The sequence below is a fragment of the Lepidothrix coronata genome, unplaced genomic scaffold (genome assembly GCF_001604755.1).
Source record: "Lepidothrix coronata isolate B3197 unplaced genomic scaffold, Lepidothrix_coronata-1.0 Scaffold22, whole genome shotgun sequence".
NCBI classification, from domain to species: Eukaryota; Metazoa; Chordata; class Aves; order Passeriformes; family Pipridae; genus Lepidothrix; species Lepidothrix coronata.
The window spans coordinates 4,252,713-4,273,944 of NW_016690202.1; the positions used below are offsets into that span (position 1 = coordinate 4,252,713).

A 21,232-nucleotide genomic window follows, 5' to 3' on the forward strand; every position below is an offset into this window, starting at 1 on the left:
ATGCCAATATTTCAGTTCTCAAGAGGAGAGCAAACATGCACTGTTACAGATCATGGTTCTGCAGTCCTACACATTCAATTAAACATGGAACTTCTCTTCCAGTTAAGAGAAGCTTTTTAGCCTATTAAGCCACCTTTAGACTTCCTCCATTTTCATGTGTTTTGCCTTCTTCTGAAAGAACAAATATAAGTGCAAACGTTGTAAGAAAGTAAACCATTTCCTTTTGTCAGAGGGTACATACCACTTTTGCTCACCTTGGCCTCATTCCTGGTTTTATAACTGTGTTACCCAAGAGCAAGATCACAACAGTAATAGGCAGTGTTTAACTTTGAGAAGCTTCACAACCTCACATTGTTGTAGCTGGACACATTATTAATCTACAGATAGAAGGCATTTTCATACAGGAAGAAGAATCTTGGTTCTACTGAAGTCTAAAGAAAATTTGCTGTTGACTTCAGTACCAAATATTAGCAGGACACTGTAACAATCCTTGTAGAGTGAATAGCAGCATTTGCATACTTTTTTAAATCCTTTGTCTGTAGAAGTGAGAGAACGCGAGAAAGTAAATGGTGATTCATATTCTGTATTAAACTCTCTTCCTCATTCATAGAAGTTAACAACATTATTAGCTGCTGCATAGATATTTTATTTTGGAAATACCTCAACAACTATCTGAACTCACTGTCACATTTCTTTTGTTGTTTTGAAAGGACAGGAAGAGATAATTTTTGGTTCTATTTTTCAAACTAGTGTATTTCCAAATATATTTTTTTTACATAAAGAAAGAAACTGTGAGGATGCTTGTCTCTTCTAAAGAAATTGACTTTTTAGTAAGGTCTGGAGGGCTAGGTTTTTTGGAGGGAGTGTTATATTTCAGTGACAATACAGCATGGAAAACTCTGTCTCAGTGAGTTTTCCAGACCAAATTTTCAAAACCTAGGAGCTGAAATATTATTGATGAAAGCTAGAATTTTTAATGACCATCCAACGTTTAGAATCACACTACATAGCACTACATTTTAAATATGACGTTCTGTAGAAAGAAGGATACTTTAAAGTGCTTGTATAAGAAACAAGCACTTTATAGAAGACCTGTAAGTGATATTCAAATATAAAAATATTTAAATAATAATAAATATAAAATAATAATAATAAAAAAATAAATTCACCCCCTCCCTCCTAATTTGTTGTTGAGTATTAAAATGAGAGCAGCTACTGCAGAGTTAGATAGACAAAACGTATTGGGAAACTATTAAAAACTTTGAAGTTCTCTACTGAAATTATTTAAAGAAGAGGGACTCTCCTCTTATTTCACAGAATATTCTGAGTTGAAAGAGACACACAAGGAACGTTGAGTCCGAAGTGAATGGCCCATACAGAGTCAAACTCACAGCCTTGCTGTTATTAGCACTATGCTCTAACCAACTGAGCTAATCTTAGTCCTTCTGTTCCTTAACTACTTCTTGCATGGTGGTCACATCTGTCATCTCTTCTATGGTTTCATCAGGACTCATGTTTTTATGGAATTCAGTTCTGGACAAGGTTAAGATCACAGCTCCCTTCAAATTAGCAAGGTTTTGCTGCCAGAATGAAAGAAGAAATAATTAATTTATACATTATAGGTGTTGGCAGATTCAAGGGGGAAAATAAAGCAGTAGAGCGATCCATATATATAGACCTCCCCTTTCCTTCTGAGTGCTCTTGTGTTGGATTATATAGCACCTCTGATTGTGCTGGTCACTGACTATTTAAACACTTTCCTTTGTAGGCTTAGTCCTGTGATGCATGTAGCTGTGGACAGTGAAATCAACCCCTATGCTCAGTGAAAGCACTGAAAGGTTAGTAGCACAAGGAAATTATTTCTTTCTAGTAATTTCAAGGAGTTCTGCAGCCTCTGCCGTAACTGCGTGTTCCAGAAAGAATGAAACTGCACAAAACTGGCTGTGGAAGAAGGTAGTAATGGGCAGACAAGAGACAAGAGAGCAATGAGACACAACTCACTGTCATCTCTGTATATTTTTGGCAGCATTTCAATAATCCAACAAAAGCAGTAAATAACATAGCTGTTTCTCAATTGCTACATGCCTTTTGAAGAATGTTATACCCATATCGGTGGGAAAAAATAAGATACACTAGTTGAAAGATATTTGAGGGACAGACCCCAGAAGGAAAGATTTTGGTCTACAAGCATATTTTATGTTCAAATTGTGTGAGTTTAACGTTGTTAAAAATTATTTTTAAAGTATTTTTTTCTTGTGGAAAGAAGTGAAGAATTTTTCAGTATTCAGGGGATTCCCTTGCCTTCTCCAAAAATTTTCAAGATCTAACTGTTCCTTATTTTGATCGGGGAGTTAGGGTGACAAGGAAACAGTAGAATGAACAGTCGATCAAAGTCCTCTCTGATTGAACATACATGCTATGTATGCATACACACATATAGGTGTGCAGCTTTGGGTGCCACAATACAAGAAGGATATAAAGCTATTAAAGAGTGCCCAAAAGAGGTCTATAAAGATGGTGACAGGCCTTGGGGCAAGCCTGATGAAGAGTGGCTGAGGTCATTTTATTAGTTCACCCTGAAGATGAGAAGATTGAAGGGAGACCTTATTGCAGTCTACAGCTTCCTAGTGAGGGGAAGAAGAGGGGCAATCACTGATCTCTTCTCTGTGGTGACCAGTAACAGGACTCGAGGGATTGGCATGAAGTTTTGTCAGGGGAGGTTTAGGTTGGATATTAGAAAAAGGTTCTTCACCTATAGGGTGCTTGGGCGCTGGAACAGGCTCTCCGGGGAAGTGGTCACAGCACTGTCTGTTCAAGAAGTGTTTGAACAATACTTTCAGGCATATCATGTGATTCTTGGGGTGCAGGGCCAGAAGTTGGACTCGATTCTTGTGGGGCCCTTCCGAATAGGATATTTTATGATTCTATGATTCTATATTGTGTACATATATGTATGATATTTCCAGTCAGTGAGCTAGAAACTGAAAGCCAAGTTGTGGTACAATTATTAGATACTTGTCCAAGATGTAACAATTTTTTAATCTTTTTCCTCTATTGGATGTATTTTTTGAATTGTAAGTTTAGAGATCCTTCAATTTTTGCTTCAATTAATACCCCCTCTTCATGTATTGTTTGATCCTTTTGTCTAAATTTTCTGCCTTAGAGTTTCGTCATTGAGCCTTTAGCTTCACACTTTATCTCAAAGATAATTCCACAGTGTATTCCTTCTAAAAAAACAATGTGCTTGCAAGAAGTTTTTTAAGATGCCTCCTCTTCCCCATGGCCTAACTAGGTTACAGAGATCTGCTTTTATCTATCTTTAGAAGAAGGTTTATCAAGCATGGAGCTTCCTGAAAAAGAAATAGGAGTGTATATAGTACTCCATTCACCTTCGTACTCTCCACCCAGCATTTCCAAGAATGATGTTATAAATAGCATCAGCATGTCACAGATGATAGAGGGAAAATATGTCTAGTTTTCCAGCCTAATCTCTGCCTGGTTGGCTAGATACATGTACACAAACACACACACATTCGTATAAGTGTATCCCTCAGGAGGGCTACAAGGATGTCATGAGGTTATGCAGGGAGAAAATTGGAAGGGCTAAAGCCCAGCTAGAACTTAATTTGGCTACTGCCACAAAAGACAATTAAAAATGTTTCTGTAAATACATTCACACCAAAAAGTGGGCTGAACAAAGTCTTCATTCTTTATTGGATGTGGAGTGAAACATAGCAACAAAGGTTGAAGAAAAAGCTGAGGTATTTTGTGCCTTCTTTGCTTCAGTCTTTAATAGTCAGACCAGTTGTTCTCACTTAAACCTGTACAAGTCTATGGGACTGGATGGGATCTGCCCATGGTCCCGAAGGACCTGGTGAAAATGCTCACCGAGCCATTTTTCATCATTTACTAGCACTTCTGTCCATTTGGGGAGGTCCCAGTTGACTGGAGGTCGGTAAATATGACTTTCATCTACAGGAAAGGCTGGAGGGAGAGTTATGGAGCAGATCATCCTGAGTGCCATCACACAACACATACAGAGCAACCAGGAGATCAGGCCCATGGGTTTAGGAAAGGCAGGTCCTGCATGACCAGCATGATTTCCTTCTATGACAGGATGACCCAACTAGTGGATGAGGGAAAAGCTGTGGATGTTGTCTTCCTGAACTTAGTAAAGCTTTTGATGCCATTTCCCATAGCATTCTCCTGGAGAAATTAGCTTCTCATGGCTTGGACAGGTGCACCGTTTCCTGGGTTAAAAAAGAGTCAGGATGTCCAGGCATCCAACATGGTGTTGGATGCAGTTACATCCAGCTGGCAGCTGGTCACCAGTGGTTTTTACCAGGGCTCAGTGCTTTGTCCAGCCCTGTTTAGTATCTATATTGATGATCTGAATGAGGGGTTACAGTGCACCCTCAGTACATTTGCTAAGTTCTGTGGGAGTGTTGATTTGCTGGAGAGTAGGAAGGATCTGCAGAGCAATCTGAACAGGTTGGATTGTTGGGCTGAGGCCAGTAGGGTGAGGTTCAAAAAGACCAAGTGCTGGGTACTGCACTTGGGTCACAACAACCCCAGGCAGCACTACAGGCTGGAAACAGAGTGGCTGGAAAGACACCCAGCAAAAAAGGATCTAGGGGTACTGGTCAACAGTGGCTGAACATGATCCAGCAGTGTGCCCAGGTAGCCAAGAAGGCCAATGGCACCCTGGCTTGTACTAGCAATAGTGTGGCCAGCAGGACCAGGGCAGTGATTGTTCCTCTGTCCTTGGCACTGGTGAGGCCCCACCTCAAATCCTGTTTTCAGTTTTGGCCACTCACTAAAACAAGCACCTCCTAGAGCTGGAGCTTGTCCAGAGAAGTAAAACAGTGGTGGGTCTGAAGCACAAGTCTGAGGAGGAATGCCTGAGGGGTCTGTGGTTTTTTAACCTGGAGAGAAGGAGGCTCAGAGGAGATCTTATCACTTTCTACAACTACCTGAGTGAGTGAGATGTGGCTTGGCCTCTTCTCCCAAATAACGAGCCTTAGGATGAGAGAAAATGGCCTCAAGTTGGTCCAGGAGAGGTTTAGATTGGATGTTAGGAAAAAACCTCTTCATGTAAAAAGCAGTCAAGAACCAGACCAGGCTGCCCAAGGAAGTGGTTGAGTCACCAACCCTGGAGGTATTTAAAAGGTGTAGACATTGGTGCTTAGGGACATGTTTTAGTGGTCGACTTGGCAGTGCTGACTTAATGGTTGGACCTGATGATTTTGAAGGTCTTTTCTGACATAAAGGATTCCATGATTCTATGATTCTAGAAAGACAAGGGAAAAGGTAGCAACCTTATTTAAGATGAACCAAAATTTATAACCAATATTTTAGATGAACCCCAAATCCAGAAAAAGACATCTGTATAATCAGTGGGATATAAAATTTTGCCAGAAGGAAATAATTAGTCTGCCTCATCACATTGTATCACTAGAAAAGCTCAGAGCATTCTTAGTTGTCAATTACCGTGGAATCCCGGGGGTTTGTTGATATTAATTCTATATTTGGTTTTATAGTGAAGATTTTGCCCACCTGTTTAGAAACAAAAAACCCCTATTAAACTGAATGTAATTTGGAGAGTTGTCAAATGTCTTTCCTCCCCCAAATCTGCCAGGTAAATATCTCTGGGATTAAAACAAAGAAAATAAATTAATCTCCGCCTTCTTATTACAATACAAAGTGAGAGAAGTCAGGAAACACGGCGCAAAATCTGATGGTACACAGTGTCCTTAGATCACTTGGCCATTGTTTTCTCTCACAGTAGCACATGTTAATGATACAAAGAAGTTTAATATTTTTTGGCTTTGGCTTTTCATGTCACAACCATAATAAATGTCCACATTGCTGTTTGTATTGCCATATCCTTTAGATGCATCGCCAATTTCTAAGAGACTGTGCAAGCACAGCCAAGGACAGAATTTTGCCCACAAACAGCCTGTCCGAATTAAATTAAGCAGAAACACAGCCATACAGATGCAGCTGCAGAGTAGCTGTCACAGTACAGAATATTTATGTCGTAAGGATGCTGTGTGAGTCAAACTTGATTTAAACAACCAAATCTCCTTCAGGAAGACCAAAGTCTTTTTGTTCTTCACTAAGAAACTTAATTCTTCTTCAAAATGTCTTTGTCTTATATAGGTCTAAGACATTCCTGGTTGTATTTAATTAAAAAAAGCCAACAACCTTCAAAACAATAAAATAGTCAATAAAATGTTAAATCCAAAAGAATAGGAAGAAATAAAGAGATTTTGGTTTTTTGCTTATTTTAAGGAATTTGGGCCACACAGAAAAAAATCAAGTATGATGAAGAACGAAGAAACGGATTTTAATGTGGACAATACCCAAGCCTCTCCCTTCTCCCGCTGCCTGCAGCCACTCAGCCCTGTTACAAAGCCACACAGAACAACTCCATTTGATGAAGAATTCAGAACACACCTTTCACATTTCCGCTATGGTCCTCCTCCTCTTGAAAACATGGAATCTTTCCAGGGGTCCTTGGAAGGAGGGTCTCGGAAACGCAAGAGCATGCCAACAAAAATGCCACCTTCCATCACCCTTGAGGATTCCTCATCACCACCAGACAGACCTGACGACCACAATGACATAGGCTCTTCCAGTCTCCCCTTGGTGTTCCAACAGCCAGCACAGCCCAAGTACAGCTCCCAGATGATTGACCTCTGCAACTTTGGTTTTCAATTCTACAGAACTCTGGAGCATTTTGGAGCCAAGCCCATTAAGCAAGAACCAGTGAAGCCCAACATGGCATGGCCCAGTAGCCCAGCATTCATGCAGGCTCCTTACCCTTATTATCCTAAAGTCCACCCTGGTTTAATGTTTCCTTTCATTGTACCACCAAACTTTCATTTCAGGAACCCCTTTCAAATGAAAAGGCCTCCAGAACCACCCTTCAGGAGGGCTGAAGTAAGAGAAAGCGGTGAAAACAAACAGAAAGTTGAAAGAGTAGATGTTAACCTTCAGATAGATGACAGTTACTATGTTGATGTGGGGGGTGAACAGAAACGCTGGCAATGTCCCATGTGTGAGAAGTCCTATACATCCAAATACAATCTGGTCACCCACATCTTGGGGCACAGTGGCATTAAGCCACATGCTTGCACCCGATGTGGCAAGCTTTTCAAGCAGCTGAGCCACTTGCACACGCATATGTTGACACACCAGGGCACTCGACCACATAAGTGCCAGGTGTGCCACAAGGCTTTCACTCAAACCAGTCACCTTAAGAGACACATGATGCAACACAGTGACATCAAGCCTTACAACTGCAGGATCTGTGGCAGAGGTTTTGCCTACCCTAGTGAGCTGAAAGCACATGAGTCTAAGCATGAGAGTGGCCGGGAGAACATTTGTGTGGAGTGTGGTCTGGACTTTCCAACTCTGGCCCAGCTGAAGAGACACCTAACCACCCATCGTGGTCCTATACAGTACAATTGCACTGAATGTGATAAGACCTTCCAGTACCCAAGTCAGCTGCAAAATCACATGATGAAGCACAAAGACATCCGCCCATACATCTGCACTGAATGTGGCATGGAGTTTGTGCAGCCCCACCACCTGAAACAACACTCCCTCACTCACAAGGTAAGCATGGGTTGCACTCTGATCTTGCATCTGAAGGTAGCAGGAGGGTTACAGGCTGCTAAGGTATCTACCTCCTTGGAAAGAGAAGAGACTATACAGCCTCATGTGGCCTTTTGCCAGCTTTTGCCATACTTACACAGAGCAGAACCCCCAGCACTGCTGGTGGAACTATAATCCAGGTGTCTCTGTCAGACTTAAGAAAGTACACACAAACCGACTTCATTATAAACAGGAGTTCAATTAAACTATCCGTATTACTTTCCAAAACTGTATTCACATCTTTCCGGTTTCTGTCTTTGGAATGACCTTCTGTAACATAACAAAATTTTGCAGAGCTGTATAATAAACATCACCACCCCCTGCCCTGAAAATTTTAAAAGAATTTTTTTTACTGAAATCCAGTTCTGCTGTTTTGTTCTCCTAATTAGGAACTAGGTGGGTTTGCAGTAGACTGCAGCAAAAGAAAGTATACTATTACTCATCATATTTTGAAGAACAATTAAAATGAGATAATTTAAAAACAAAAAATCCTAGGAAAAATTCCCCTTCATGCATAAGTTATCCAGAATGCCAGTTAATATAAATGGGCAAGCAGGACCATAATCGCAGCCAATTCATATCAAGTAGCAGTCTTGCCACTGCTGACAATAGTGACAACAGAGTCAGTTTAGGGTAGAAGCAAACTTTGGAGCACTTCCAGAAAGATTGCTTTCAGAAACAGGGAAAGTGTAATTGTTCTATTCAAGAAGCTCAGAAATTGACTGTCCACCTTTACAAAAATATTGTTAAGACAAGATAAACCCCCTCATTTAAAAAAAAATTGCTTCCAGATTTGCGTATTTTTCCTTTAAATCTTGAATTTTGGCTTTTATATGAAAAACATTAAAAATACAGAAAGCTACAGCATTTTAGTTTTATAGACATATTTTCTTTTAAAAACCAACAACCTCTACTTCATATTTGCTTTTTCTTTCCTGCTTAATGACTATAGTTTTTGCTTTTCTTGAAGATTCCCTGGTCTTTGGATTTACCATGTAAAATCCCACTAATTGAAGACTTTAGTCACAGGAAATGAAATGTCCCTGCGCCTTTGCAGAGCTTCTACTTCTTTGTCCACAGCTGCAGGTGGATTCTGCTGTGAACACAGTTTACAGTACTTAGCTCACCAAACCAAGCCTCACATCAGATAAGCAGACACTCAAAGCTGCTGCTGATGTTCACAGTTTTAGCTTTTAAATTAACTGTGAAAATCACTGACAGTCGTTTCATGTCTTTGTGAAGAGAGCCTGCAGGAGGAGTAATTGCTCTCAGCACCTCACTAGTAAATCCCTATACCTTCAGCAAGTCATACTCAAACTATTAAGATTTTTGGTGGCAAATTCTTTGATTTTCATAATATCTGAATCACTTTTTGAGAAGCTGACATTTGGACCACACAGGTGTAAAAAGACAGATTTATGCATTTTGTATTGAGTATATGGCATAAAGCATAATAAAAATGCCCTATAAACCTCATATAAAAGGAGATCATTCACTAGGGTTACTGCAAATCCCACTAAGAATATATATGTTTTTTCCTCTTCTATGAATGTAAAATATTTAATCTTATTTGGTACCATTGCTTGACTACTTCTCAGTTACTTCAGACTATTTTCTATAACTTTCTGCAGAACAGGGTTATGACTTTTTCATAATCCAGTGATGCTCAATTATCAAAGGCAACTACCGCTTTAGTCTTATAGCTGCTTAGCTTTTATTCTTGGTCAATAAATGCACATATTTGACCAATACTTTACTTAAGCAGCAGAGTAAGACAAGGAAGCACTGACACTGACTGTCTCATTGATTTGTAAACCAACTTCATTATTTCATTAAGCTTATATTTTGGTTTACTTCTCTGCTTCTCAGAACCTTGTAAGAATTTCTCAGGAAAAAATACATTGATACCTCTTGAACAAATATTAAAAGTGAAATAATTTATTATCTACTTTTCTAATATGGAATGAATAATTCATAAATCACTGTACTGATGATTAAATTATCTAAAAAACTTTCCATCTACTGAATTTTTCTTTTCTTGCAGGGTGTAAAAGAGCACAAATGTGGAATTTGTGGCCGGGAATTTACTCTGCTGGCCAACATGAAGCGACATGTACTGATCCACACCAATATCAGAGCCTACCAATGTCATTTGTGCTTCAAGAGCTTTGTGCAAAAGCAGACTCTCAAGGCCCACATGATTGTTCACTCGGATGTCAAACCCTTTAAATGCAAGGTAAGTGCATTTGGTGACAGAGGCGTTAATCCACAGTATATGTCTCTGATATTATCATCTTGTGATATCAAAGAATTAGAAAAACAAGACTTGTTAACACCTACTGCATTTAAATCAGCATAAAGCATTCTGGTTTTCTTTATTTATCCAGGTTCTTCTTATGTAGTACAAAATAATAGAATTAAATACCTGTGGTTTAGTCCCTTCCTCTTCAATACCAGTAACTTTCATCCTCACGTAGTTTTGGTTTTGATTTGTTTTGTGAGCATTTAAGTGCCACAGAGGTTTGAGGACAAGACAATATTTGACATTTGCTTTGTACAACCATCCAAACAGAAGTCTAAGTCCTTAATATCTTGACACACTAACTAAAACCATAAATCAAGTCATGCACCCTGCAGAGGATCACGGAAAAGCAGCAGCCACAGCTTCACACAGTGAGGCTATGCAACACTTCGAGAAAGGAGACAAAAAAACCCACAGCAAAATACAGAAACTACAGAAGGGATTTGAATGGGCCAAATGTAATTACCAGACTGAAATTCAGGGCAGGACATCAATATGCTAGCAGAACAACCTCTGAGACCATCTGGCTTTTTTATGATCCTTTGCAAACTCCAGTTTGCTGCTTCTCACCAGTACATTGGAGGCTGACATTTCCTTTCCATCCTCTCTTCTCCTCCCTCTCCATAAAAATCTAAGAGTTTCTTGACCCTGTTTCTCTCTAATATATTCTTTATGGATTATTCCTGTTTATATTCTTACTCAGTATTGGATACTATGTAAGTTCCTTTTTCTACCTATATGGTTCCTTACTGTAGTCATACCTTGTGAAGTCAAAGGTTGTAGATTTTATTCCCAATTTAATTTGCTCTAATAAATAGCAAATACAGAGTGGAACATATTACTCAATTTATATATAAGACTGATTTGAAAGCAATTTCTAAAACTCTTTCATCCTACATCTTTATGGAATCGAATATTTGAATATTTTATGGAATTGAATATTCCTTTCTTAAAAGGAACATTTCATCAAGAAACAGAGACGTATGAAAAATTTTAAATAGAATGATTTCACTTCAAAAACCATAGAACTTTAAAATGCCATAGGAATACAGAACATTCGGTACTAATTTTAATAAGAAAAACTAAAAGAAAATCTTTCTGACTTCATTTTGCTTTGTCATTTTATTTTGAAAAAATAGCAGCAAAGGTTTCTAACTTTGGTGTTTTGTTTTTTCCTAATTTATGTCCTATTAAAATGCTATTTTGTATACTTGGGCTTACATTATTCTGTATTGATAAAAAAAAATTTTTACTGAAAAGCTTGGGGAGTTTCATGTCAAGTCTGCTGGAGATTTTCGTTCTTTGAAAACATCTGGAAACCTGCCTTTTTGTTCCCATGTGGTCAAAGTCCTCTTCTGACTCCTCAAATTTCAGAAAAGAAACTCAATTGTTTGGTCAGCTGTTGTGAGTGCAGTATGTGGACCCATACAATTTTTTAGGTACGTGCAGATTAGCTGGAAGGTTGTGTTCAGCTTAGTGTTTGATGATGGTAGACTATTAAAACTTGGAGATGGCAATAACTGGAACTGGGAAATGGAGTATCACTAGAATGTTTTCCAGCCAGTAACAAAAGCTCTGCAGGAACACCTGTTTTTCTTATTTTTTCACTTTTCTGTCCCCACCCAGTGTTCCTAGGAGGAAAGAAATAAGTAAGCACAGTGAACCTGTTTCTTCTGTGGCTGAAGGGGTATGAATCAACATCAGTGCCCCTGAGAGTGGAGATTGCAGCAACAAGCAAAGGCAGAATCAGGAATTGCTCTTGGTCATTAGGAACATCCTGACATTACCTCTCTGACAGAGCCCTCAAAACACTCTTGAAAGCAAATTTTTCTGGTTGGTACTTGGAGGGTTAAGGCAGTGACCAGATAGCAGCCTTTTGGCACCAAGCTCCTCCTCAGCAGAAGGAAGGATATAGCTGTATGAACAGCCTGCTTAACAATGGCTCACATGTCCCCAGGGAACCGCCTGCAAATAGATTTCATCTTGCTTTCTCTTGTACTTTTCAAAGCTTCCTGTTTTCTCACGGTCCTTTTGGACAGTTTACAGTCATTCTCCCTCTCCCTCTCTCTTTGAGGAAAGGAACACCCTTCTTATGAAGAAAAAAAAAAAAAGGAAGAAGAATGCAAAGGAAAGAGAGCACAGCAGTAGCCTTTCTATTTCACCACATGCAATGGTTTTCTTTACCTTTTTCTCACAGCAAAAGAAAACATGAGCTTTCCTATGAGTCTAATCACAGCTAAGCACAGACCATCAGAAGTGAGGGAGTAGCAAATAGTTGTCCCTTCTGTTTCCTCATCCAGCTGCAGCCTTCATCTGTGTTTGATTTCTCTTTGAAGGGTGAACTTCTCTGTAACATTTAAAGTCCTGAGCCCATGTTGCCGTGTTTATTTCTGTTAAAGAAAAAAAAAAGACTGAAGAGTTATGAAGGTGTTACACCAACTGTTGCAACAGTGCTAATTCTGACTTGTAGAGGAAGGTTCCATGAAATTTACTGTTGTTTTTAGTGCTAGAGTAATCAGTGCTTCAGACCTCCAATAAAGAATGAAATGGATTTTTTTCCAGCCCAGTCAAATACACTTCGCAGTGGACGTTTTGAACTCTACTTTTTTCCCATCTAAAATTGTGTGTTTTAATCAGGAGTTCAAAACCAAAGAAAATGTGAGAGAGAAGTACTTTGAGAAGAAACAAAGCAGGCTGACAAATCTAGAAGTGTGATACTTCATGTGGTATCTTAGGAAGACAAAATCTACCATTGAACTAATGCAGGATTCTTCTAGCAAACTGTACTGAAGTCCATTTCATCAGCGAGTGCAACAAAATGTGTTCAGCAGACTTGCAGCTGAGGTCTGTTTCTTCAAGGCTTTAATTTTATCTTGTCTGGAGTAGACAGCCCAACAAAAAATCCACAAGTTCCTGACATCCCAAGTTCTCTTGCATAAAACTGCATCATTTCCTGTCATGCCGCAGAGAAAGAAAATCTTGTACAACCTTCTAGTTTGATATGCAGACTCAGCCTGTTCATTAAGCATTAGCTGTGTACCCCAACCAGCTTTGAGTTGTAGTCTTCCAGCATGTGACCAAAAACCTACTTCCTTTACCCTCTGGATCATTCATCCAAAAGGTGTCTTGCACCTTTTGAAAAGGAGCAGTTAAACAAAGACCATGACACACAGAAACATCATTCTGAAACACAATTTTAATATCTGCGATTCTTTAATTTTCCTGCCACACCTCTCCCTTCTAGTGCCATTTTCTCATGTATCCAGAGAAGATTTCATGACAAGAACACATTACACAACCCTAAGATACACCTGACTTTGGGAAATGGAAAAATCTGTCAACTTTATTCAGAGACAAAGAACTTTTGTACTATAAAGAACTATCCTTTATGAAGTTCCTTTTCTTTATGAAGAAAGAGAAATAGATATTAACTTCACAGAAGAAAATAAATGCTCTTACTAGATCAGTTTTAATACTCAAGAACCTATAAAGATATGGATTTGCATGAAGTATTCTAGCTACTCACCTATTCAACTTGGTTTTCCTTGGCCACCAATTTAGATAGAGAAATAAAGACCTAGCTATAGGAAAGCAAGATCTGATGACAATATAGGTCAGCCACAACATAAGCAGATAACCAGAAGCCTTCATGTAAGAGGTATTAGAAAGCTATTATTACTGGCATTCTTGTAGCAAGAGTAATATTGACATATTATAGGTTGTTCCAGTAGCTGTCAGAATACAATCAGCTGCTGTTATTCCTTGCGAATTTTCTGGGCTCATCAGTACTTTTCCTCTTTGTTTTCCCTCAGCACTTTGGGAGTATTTTTTTGGTGCATTCATTTCTCTGAATATAAGCAATCTTGCATATTGACTTTGTTTGAATGCAAAGAAGAGATAATACTCTTTCCTAAATGGATGGATGACCATTGGGACCAGATATCCTTATTTTAAAAATTAATAATTCATTTCCAGTGGCTTTTCCCCCCCTCCTACTGTCTTGCTGATAAATTTATTTGCTAGTATGTTCATTTTAGCAAAATTGCAGAGAGAAAATCATGGAAGAAAACATATGCAGCTGAAGCAAATATTTGTTTTAAAAACAAGTGAATATTTCCAGAGTCTTTGTTTTTGCAGCACTGGCTCAGCTCTAATTTTAATTGTGAAACAGTACAAAGTTTTGGTATAAATGAACTGACTCAATTTTCCCTCAAGAGAAAGTGTAAAATGCAAAACACATAGTACTGTTTCACCAATGATAATTCCACTATCTACATTTCATCCAGGTGTTCCAGGTGATGACTTTCTGAATATGAATCTACAAGTAGCATATCAGATCTTCTACAATATCAAAACAAATAAAATCAGAATTCCCATTATACAAAAAATGTGGTGGAATCTTAGTAATTTCTTTTTAGTAATTTTCTACCAGATGATTACCCTGCTAGATGGAAGTTTCAGTTACTCAGTAATGGTGATTCTGGCTCATATAGAAATAAAGATCATTTTAAAAAATTAAAATCTGATAGTAGAACCGGTCAAAAAAAAAAAAGGAGCTGAAGTAGAAAGCACATACAGAAGTTTGCAGAGGATGGAAATAGCCACTTGAACATGAATAAGACTATAAATCCTGATAAGGAAAGACTAGAAGGCAAGTAAGACTAGATACTTGTAATAGTGATGTCAAACTCTCATGTCTTGAGAATACATTTGTTTTATAAGAGTCCAGACTACAAAAGGACTCATCTAGATAAACAACAACAATGAAAAAACCCGACCCTTATTGTTCCATCAAAGGAAAAATTGCAGGATCAATGGCTTGAGCTGGCAGGAACATGCTTCAGGGAAAGCTGAGTCATTCTTGCAGCCTCATGACTGTTTACATTCCAGCTTACTCACCAGAGACATCAAAACACAGAATTTGATAAAAAAATGATAAAGGGATCAGAGAAAAAAGGGTGAGCAAGAAACAAACTAAAATAAGGAATTGCTTTTTCTAGCTTTAAGCAAAATATGCAGCTGTTTAATTTCCACTTAAGGAGAAGTAATATTCTGTTTGACTGTGTCACAGAAACCCTTAATTGGTTTTATTTTTTATCTCCATCTCTACCTGACATTGTTCTTGATTAAAGGCTAGATTTATAAACTACAAATTAAATGCTTCGCCAGGGCAGAAAGTTATACTTTGAATGTCATTCAAGTTAAGAGCCTACCAGATTACTCACTTAAGTCTCTCCTCTCCTTACAACAACATTGCCTGCTTTTGGGGAATCCTTGACTATGTGTCTTGGTCACCAAATTAAAAAAAAGCCAGCAGTGCAGAGGGCTCTAGATACTCAAACACATATTCCTGTCTGTAGGATTATTGCCTGGAACTTTGAAAAACACATTGCAGCCAAAAGCTGCCAAGGCTAAAGTAGAAAAGTGTAGGTCTTACTTACTTTTAAAATATTCTCCTAGTAAATACTGATTCAAACTAATAATTTTCATTTTTACTGTTTTTACAGCTGTGTGGAAAGGAATTTAACAGAATGCACAATTTAATGGGACACATGCACTTGCATTCCGATAGTAAGCCTTTCAAGTGCCTCTACTGTCCCAGCAAATTCACCTTGAAGGGGAACCTAACCAGACACATGAAAGTCAAACACGGGGTCATGGAAAGAGGATTTCATTCGCAAGGTAATATTTTTCAGAAAGGTTGTTTTCTGTGAGATCTGAAGATGCATATCAGTGAACCCAAATGGGCTTTGTACTACAGATCCACGAACTTGTACCATGGATCCTATGCTACTGCCAGTGATAGAATCCCATAAGCCTGAGAAGTTGCTATTAACTATATTACTACAACGTTACAGATCAGAGATTCCCAATAAATCATAAATTAATCCTAAATTGACAGAAGCAGAAAATCTAGAACATTTATGGGTCTTGCTCACTGCATATTGGATTCCAGTCTGGAATGCGGATGGAGGGCTGAGTGTCTCTACATCCAAGAGCCTTGGTTATTCTGTACTGTATTGGCATAGCTGATGTGAGGTGAAGGCCATAGGCTCAAGACCCAATTTACAAAGGGGTACATGAACAGGAGATACTACTGCCCCATTTCAAAGTACAAGGATTTTTGACTACCCAGGGTATCCTGCAAAGCATTTCCTGTCTGCCATCTGCCATGTACCATTCCAAAAGTTATCCTTATGTATGCACACATGTCAATGCTAACTAAAAAGTGGAGGAATTAGGGAAGATTGTTTTGAGAGTTTGATTTTCCAAGATATGTTTTTTAAGATTTTGTGCATAAATAATTCTTTAATGGGAAAGATTTCTTAGTGTTCCTCAAATTCAAGTGTTAAGGCAGTCCAGCACATATGTAGAACACTCTAATTACACTACATCACTCTAATGACATTTGATATAAAATGTACAAACATCTTAATGGATAATGAAATAAGTGTGTTTTTTCTGTAAACCTCCTCCAGCACCATGCTAGTTAGACAATTACTTGGAATTGGAGATTGCTAAGAGCTTTTCATTGTACAGGGATTCTGCATCCCTTGAGGCTTATCAGACACAAGATAATTTGTAAGGCCTGCCACTTGCTTATGAACCATTTTAACAAATACAGTCTGTTGCAAAGTAGCATCTGTTATCTTGTGAGATTGCATAGATTCTTCAGAAACTGGATTCAATTACTGAGGGGAAAAAAAATCAAAGCAAACAAAAGCAAGTAAAGTACTGACTTTTGTATATATTTACTATGGGGTGAAATCCTCGCCCCAGTACTGTCACTAGTCTTTAAGGAAAATGGTCTATGCCTACAGTATCCTGATCTTCTTCAGTGTCTCCTGGTGCTTGCAGCATATTAGAGTACACAGTTGCCTCCTGGGTAACATCTATATTTCCAGTAAGAGGAAAGACACTCTGACAAATATTAAGGCAAATCAGATCCAGGAGTACATGCAGATTTACACTATACTGCTCGAAATCATTGTTTGTTTATAATGATTTCCTCCAGCTGAAGCACTATCTAGTGCATAGAGCTTTTCAGTTGATTGGTTTCTCAGTGGATGAAAGGAAAAATTTAGGAGAGTGGAGGTCATAGACTGCTGAGACTTTATTGTCTTTTCATTCTTAAAGTATTAACTTTGAATTGGAGTGTCCAGAGAACAACTACATTAACACAATTTCAGTATCTTCCACTCCTATGGAAAAATAATATATAAAACCTGAACTTGGATTATGGACTGTGATGCTTTAGATCGAAGTTTTCATTTAAAAAAGAATAGGAAGGAGGAAGTGGATAGGTTCACTGGCAAAAAATAGCTTATAAAAGGACAGACCATTTCACTTTTTTTCCTAGCTGCCTCATCAAGAGTCTGGCATGTATAACACAATGTTTTGTGTGTCCTGACCTGTCTGTGAAGTGTATAGAATAGCACTCCTTTTTGCAGCATCTCAAAGGAGATGCCATGAGATGCAAATAGTGAAGTACTTGGAGGTAGCTGGATGGAAGACAAAGGTAAAGTATGAACTAGAAGGCCACCTCAGAATTTTTTAGCCATGTATCAAGTACTAAAATTTCCGATATATAAATTTTTCCTCTTCTCCTCCCCTCAAACTGCTACAAGGTTTTGGAAGAGGAAGAATTGCTCTGTCGCAGACAAAAGTCTTGAAAAGTTTGGAACAGGAAGAGCCCTTTGATCTTTCCCAGAAAAGCCAAGGGAAGGGAATCTCATTTCATTCTGATGGCGAGAGTGCCAAGGGAAGCTCATGCCAGGAAGAAGAGGAAGACAACTGCTATGAGGCAGAGCGGTACAGCCCTGTCATGTATCATCATGATGACAACAAGCTATGTGTGGCTCAAGATCTCTCTGGCAAACCCGAGTCCATGATGAAGGACTTCAGAGAGTCCTCCTGCAATGAGAAGGAAGAAGTGCTAAGTGAGGGAGGACTAAGGAAGAGAATAGGAAATTCGGACAAAGAGGAGAGCCAAACAGAGGGGGAGCTTGCAAACAACAAAGAACGTCTCAGCTTTAAATCCTTTGAAAAGGCCAGAATTGGCCACTCTTTCTCTGATTACTTGTATTTCAAGCACAGGAACAAGAGTTTGAAAGAATTGCTGGAAAGAAAAATGGAAAAACAAACAATGCTTATAGGCATGTAAAATGGACACTTTGAAACAGCTGGAAAATGGGAACCAGAGAGTTTTTAACGTGAACTGTAGTTTACCAAGACCTGAAGTCTGTAGTATTCTTCAGAAATAAACAAGCCAAATAGATAAAAATAATTTAGTGTAAAACACATACATTAAAAGCCACTGAGAAATGCAATAGATATTGAACAATAACACTTTTATATTTATCCATTTGATGTAAAAGCAAACAATGGGTTAGGTACAGAAGTTTATTTTCTATTTTATGGGGATAGATACTTACATGCAATTTTCTAGTTAGCAGAAAGCAACATACTTTAGCATCTGATTTATTGTCTGACTAGATATATATGAACACTTCTAGCCATATGTCTCAGAAACATTTGAAATACTAAATATTTCACATTATAAGCCAGAGTACTATTAAATGTGACACGCATGAAAATGCTGTCAACATTCAGAACTAACACAGTCCAAATACTTTGATTTACTGAAGTGACTCTTAATCCAATTCTCACTTATAGTGAGAATTGGGAAAGAAATTAAGAAGAAATACTAATGTCTTGGGAGGCAGTGAAGGGAAACTCTGTAAGGCTTTGAAAGGACTGGAATTTATTACAAAAGCTCTTCCTCTAGCACAAGGAATGTTCCTGTTTTGTTTCAGTTAGTATGAGAGTATTCAGTAATTCTTCAAATGAAATAGCATAGACTGTGTTGACATTTCATTCTACTGCCTGCTCAGACCAATATATCTAATGGGCAGCAGCAGCATGCAGCATTCACAATCTTGCTATAATTACACATAAAGAAATATGAGTAATTGCACTGAAAAAAATATACAGTTTTACCATTTATCTCTTCATTTTTTCATGACTAGGAAGGATAACTTTGAAATACACAGGTGTGATCAATTTTTATTTTAGAAGGTAAAAATAACCCCTATAGGACAAGCAGTACCTCACAGAGTAAAACTGATTTTCGATTTCCTCTTATGGGAGGCAGAAATTTTCCCTTATCAATGTGTCTTGAGGAGGGTCCAGGCCTTTCAGAAGAATTCACTTACACTGTTTTTACCGTCACACCCAGCTTTGCATCCTCTGATTCCCATACAATTACACGTTCATAACAAAGATGCTTAAAGCATATTCCATTCAACTTTTCATTATTTGCATGAATAGTTCAGCCAGCATATTAATTTCTGCATCTTCAAGATAGAAAACAAACAGCCTTGCATCATGCTATTCCTTATAAAGAAATAAAAATTTAAGAAGTCATAAAATTTGTCTTATGTCCCTCCCACATCCCAGCTTAAAAGGTTAAAATTCTCTTCCAAATACTACTGCCTTCTTCACTTACCTGCCAAGTTCTTGATTTGAAATACATTGCTATCGTGTTCAACATATAGCAAATTATAATTAATATAGTCATATACTTATGTTTTGCTAAGACTATAGTCAAGTAGCTGCAGCTCTCTGCCGCTATAAGAAAACACATACCTTTCAAACTAATGATTCTCACACCTACCAGTTAATCAGCATTCACAGTGCAGAAGCCTTTATTCCTCGAATAAAACTGGATTTGTGTAGTCCAAGGTTGGAGAAGGTGGTTTCACTTTCCAAGGCTCAAACATGGCATAATAAATATTCTGAAAGAAGAGCAGAAAAAGCTGTTGATAAAAGAAACTGTAACATACAGGTGACTCTTCTAAATGTAGTTAACTTACATAATTAAAACTGATGTGCATACTTTTTAAAATATAAAGGGTATGCCAAACTGATGTGGAATGTAGGTCAGTTTAAACCTAGAATTAAAGAAGACTTTGAAAACTGAGTGTATTTCAGTTATAAATAGCGATGACGTTCAGGAGTGTACTGTTTTACCGTATACACTCTTCCTTGCTGCAACTGTGAGATGACACCTCTTGAAAAAGGAGCCATCCTTCTTTCAAGGAAGACATTGTGGTCACACAGAAGAAACTGAAAAACTTTTTTTCATTATTCTGAAAAAAATTCAGAATAATGAGTGTAACTGCATTCTTTCTTAGACTATGGGGAAATGATCCAGCAAAAATTCAACGCAGTCTAGGAGATGGTCCCTTAGAAATGGGAACAACTCCTTTGGTTACCTTCTTGTCACTATCTTGTCTCTATCAGACAAAAGCTCCCATTTGAGAATGTATACAGCCAAAAGCTGGGAGTCACTGAGTCTTAGAATTGTCTCTGTCTCAGTGGTGTAGTTTCCAGCTATGCATGATTCCAGATCAGTCCACTCCGCTTTTGCAGCCATATTAGCTCTCATGATGGGAAGAACAAGCAAGAAATCAGAAATCTCTTTGCAATTTCTAGAATGGTAATCGTGCAGATGGGTTGAACTTAACAAGTCCTTCACTTCTGTGGTGGGTAAAGCAGGAAAGCACTCAGTCCTTCCATTGCAAAGCCTTGTTGTCTATTCATTGGAAAGTGCTATGGGACAGCTAACCAATCCTTACCAAGAAAGAAAGAAACAAATGATTTCGTATCAACAGCAGTCCAGGCAAATGGAACAAAGGAGAAATTTTCAGTAGAGTTCAGCTCACAGAAGCTAATATCATAGGATGTTATCTACCTGGACTTTAGCAAAGTCTTTGATACTGACTCCCATGGCACTCTCCTGGAGAAGCTGGCAGCCCACAGCTTGGATAGGTGCACTCTTTACTAGGTTAAAAACTGGCTGGATGGCTGAGCCCTGAGAGTGGTGGTGAATGGAGTTACATCCAGCTGGCAGCCGGTCACCAGTGGAACACAGTACTCCCCAGAGTACTGGGGGGCAGCCCTGTTTAATATCTTATTGATGATCTGGATGAGGGGTTTGTGTGCACCCTCAGTACGTTTGTACATGACTCTAAGCTGTGTAGGCGTGTTGGTCTGCTGGATAGTAGGAAGGATCTGCAGAGCAATCTGGATGGGCAGGATCAATGGGACAAGGCTAGTGGAATGAGATGCAAAAAGACCAAGTGCCAAGCCCTGCACTTGGGTCACAACAACCACAGGTAACGTTACAGGCTGGGGACAGAATGACTGGAAAGCTGCCCAGCAGAAAAGGACCTGGGGGTGCTCGTTGACAGAGGCTGAACACTA

At 38.6% G+C, this 21,232-nt stretch overlaps 1 protein-coding gene across 7 annotated transcripts in view; it reads left to right on the plus strand.

The window, feature by feature from the left end:
- Positions 1 to 20,922, plus strand: part of ZNF366 (zinc finger protein 366) — a 34,709-nt gene extending 13,787 nt beyond the window's left edge. For 5 of the 7 annotated variants that reach the window (XM_017808309.1, XM_017808305.1, XM_017808306.1 and 2 more), the window contains 5 exons: positions 1,769 to 1,838; positions 6,295 to 7,623; positions 9,707 to 9,898; positions 15,472 to 15,646; positions 17,593 to 20,922. In XM_017808309.1, the coding sequence (XP_017663798.1) occupies positions 6,325 to 7,623; positions 9,707 to 9,898; positions 15,472 to 15,646; positions 17,593 to 18,128 (2,202 nt within the window). In that variant the 5' untranslated portion in view covers positions 1,769 to 1,838; positions 6,295 to 6,324 and the 3' untranslated portion in view covers positions 18,129 to 20,922. The remainder of the gene's footprint in view (positions 1 to 1,768; positions 1,839 to 6,294; positions 7,624 to 9,706; positions 9,899 to 15,471; positions 15,647 to 17,592) is intronic. The other 2 variants (XM_017808311.1, XM_017808312.1) reach the window with 1 other exon arrangement.
- The last annotated feature ends 310 nt before the right edge of the window (positions 20,923 to 21,232 follow it).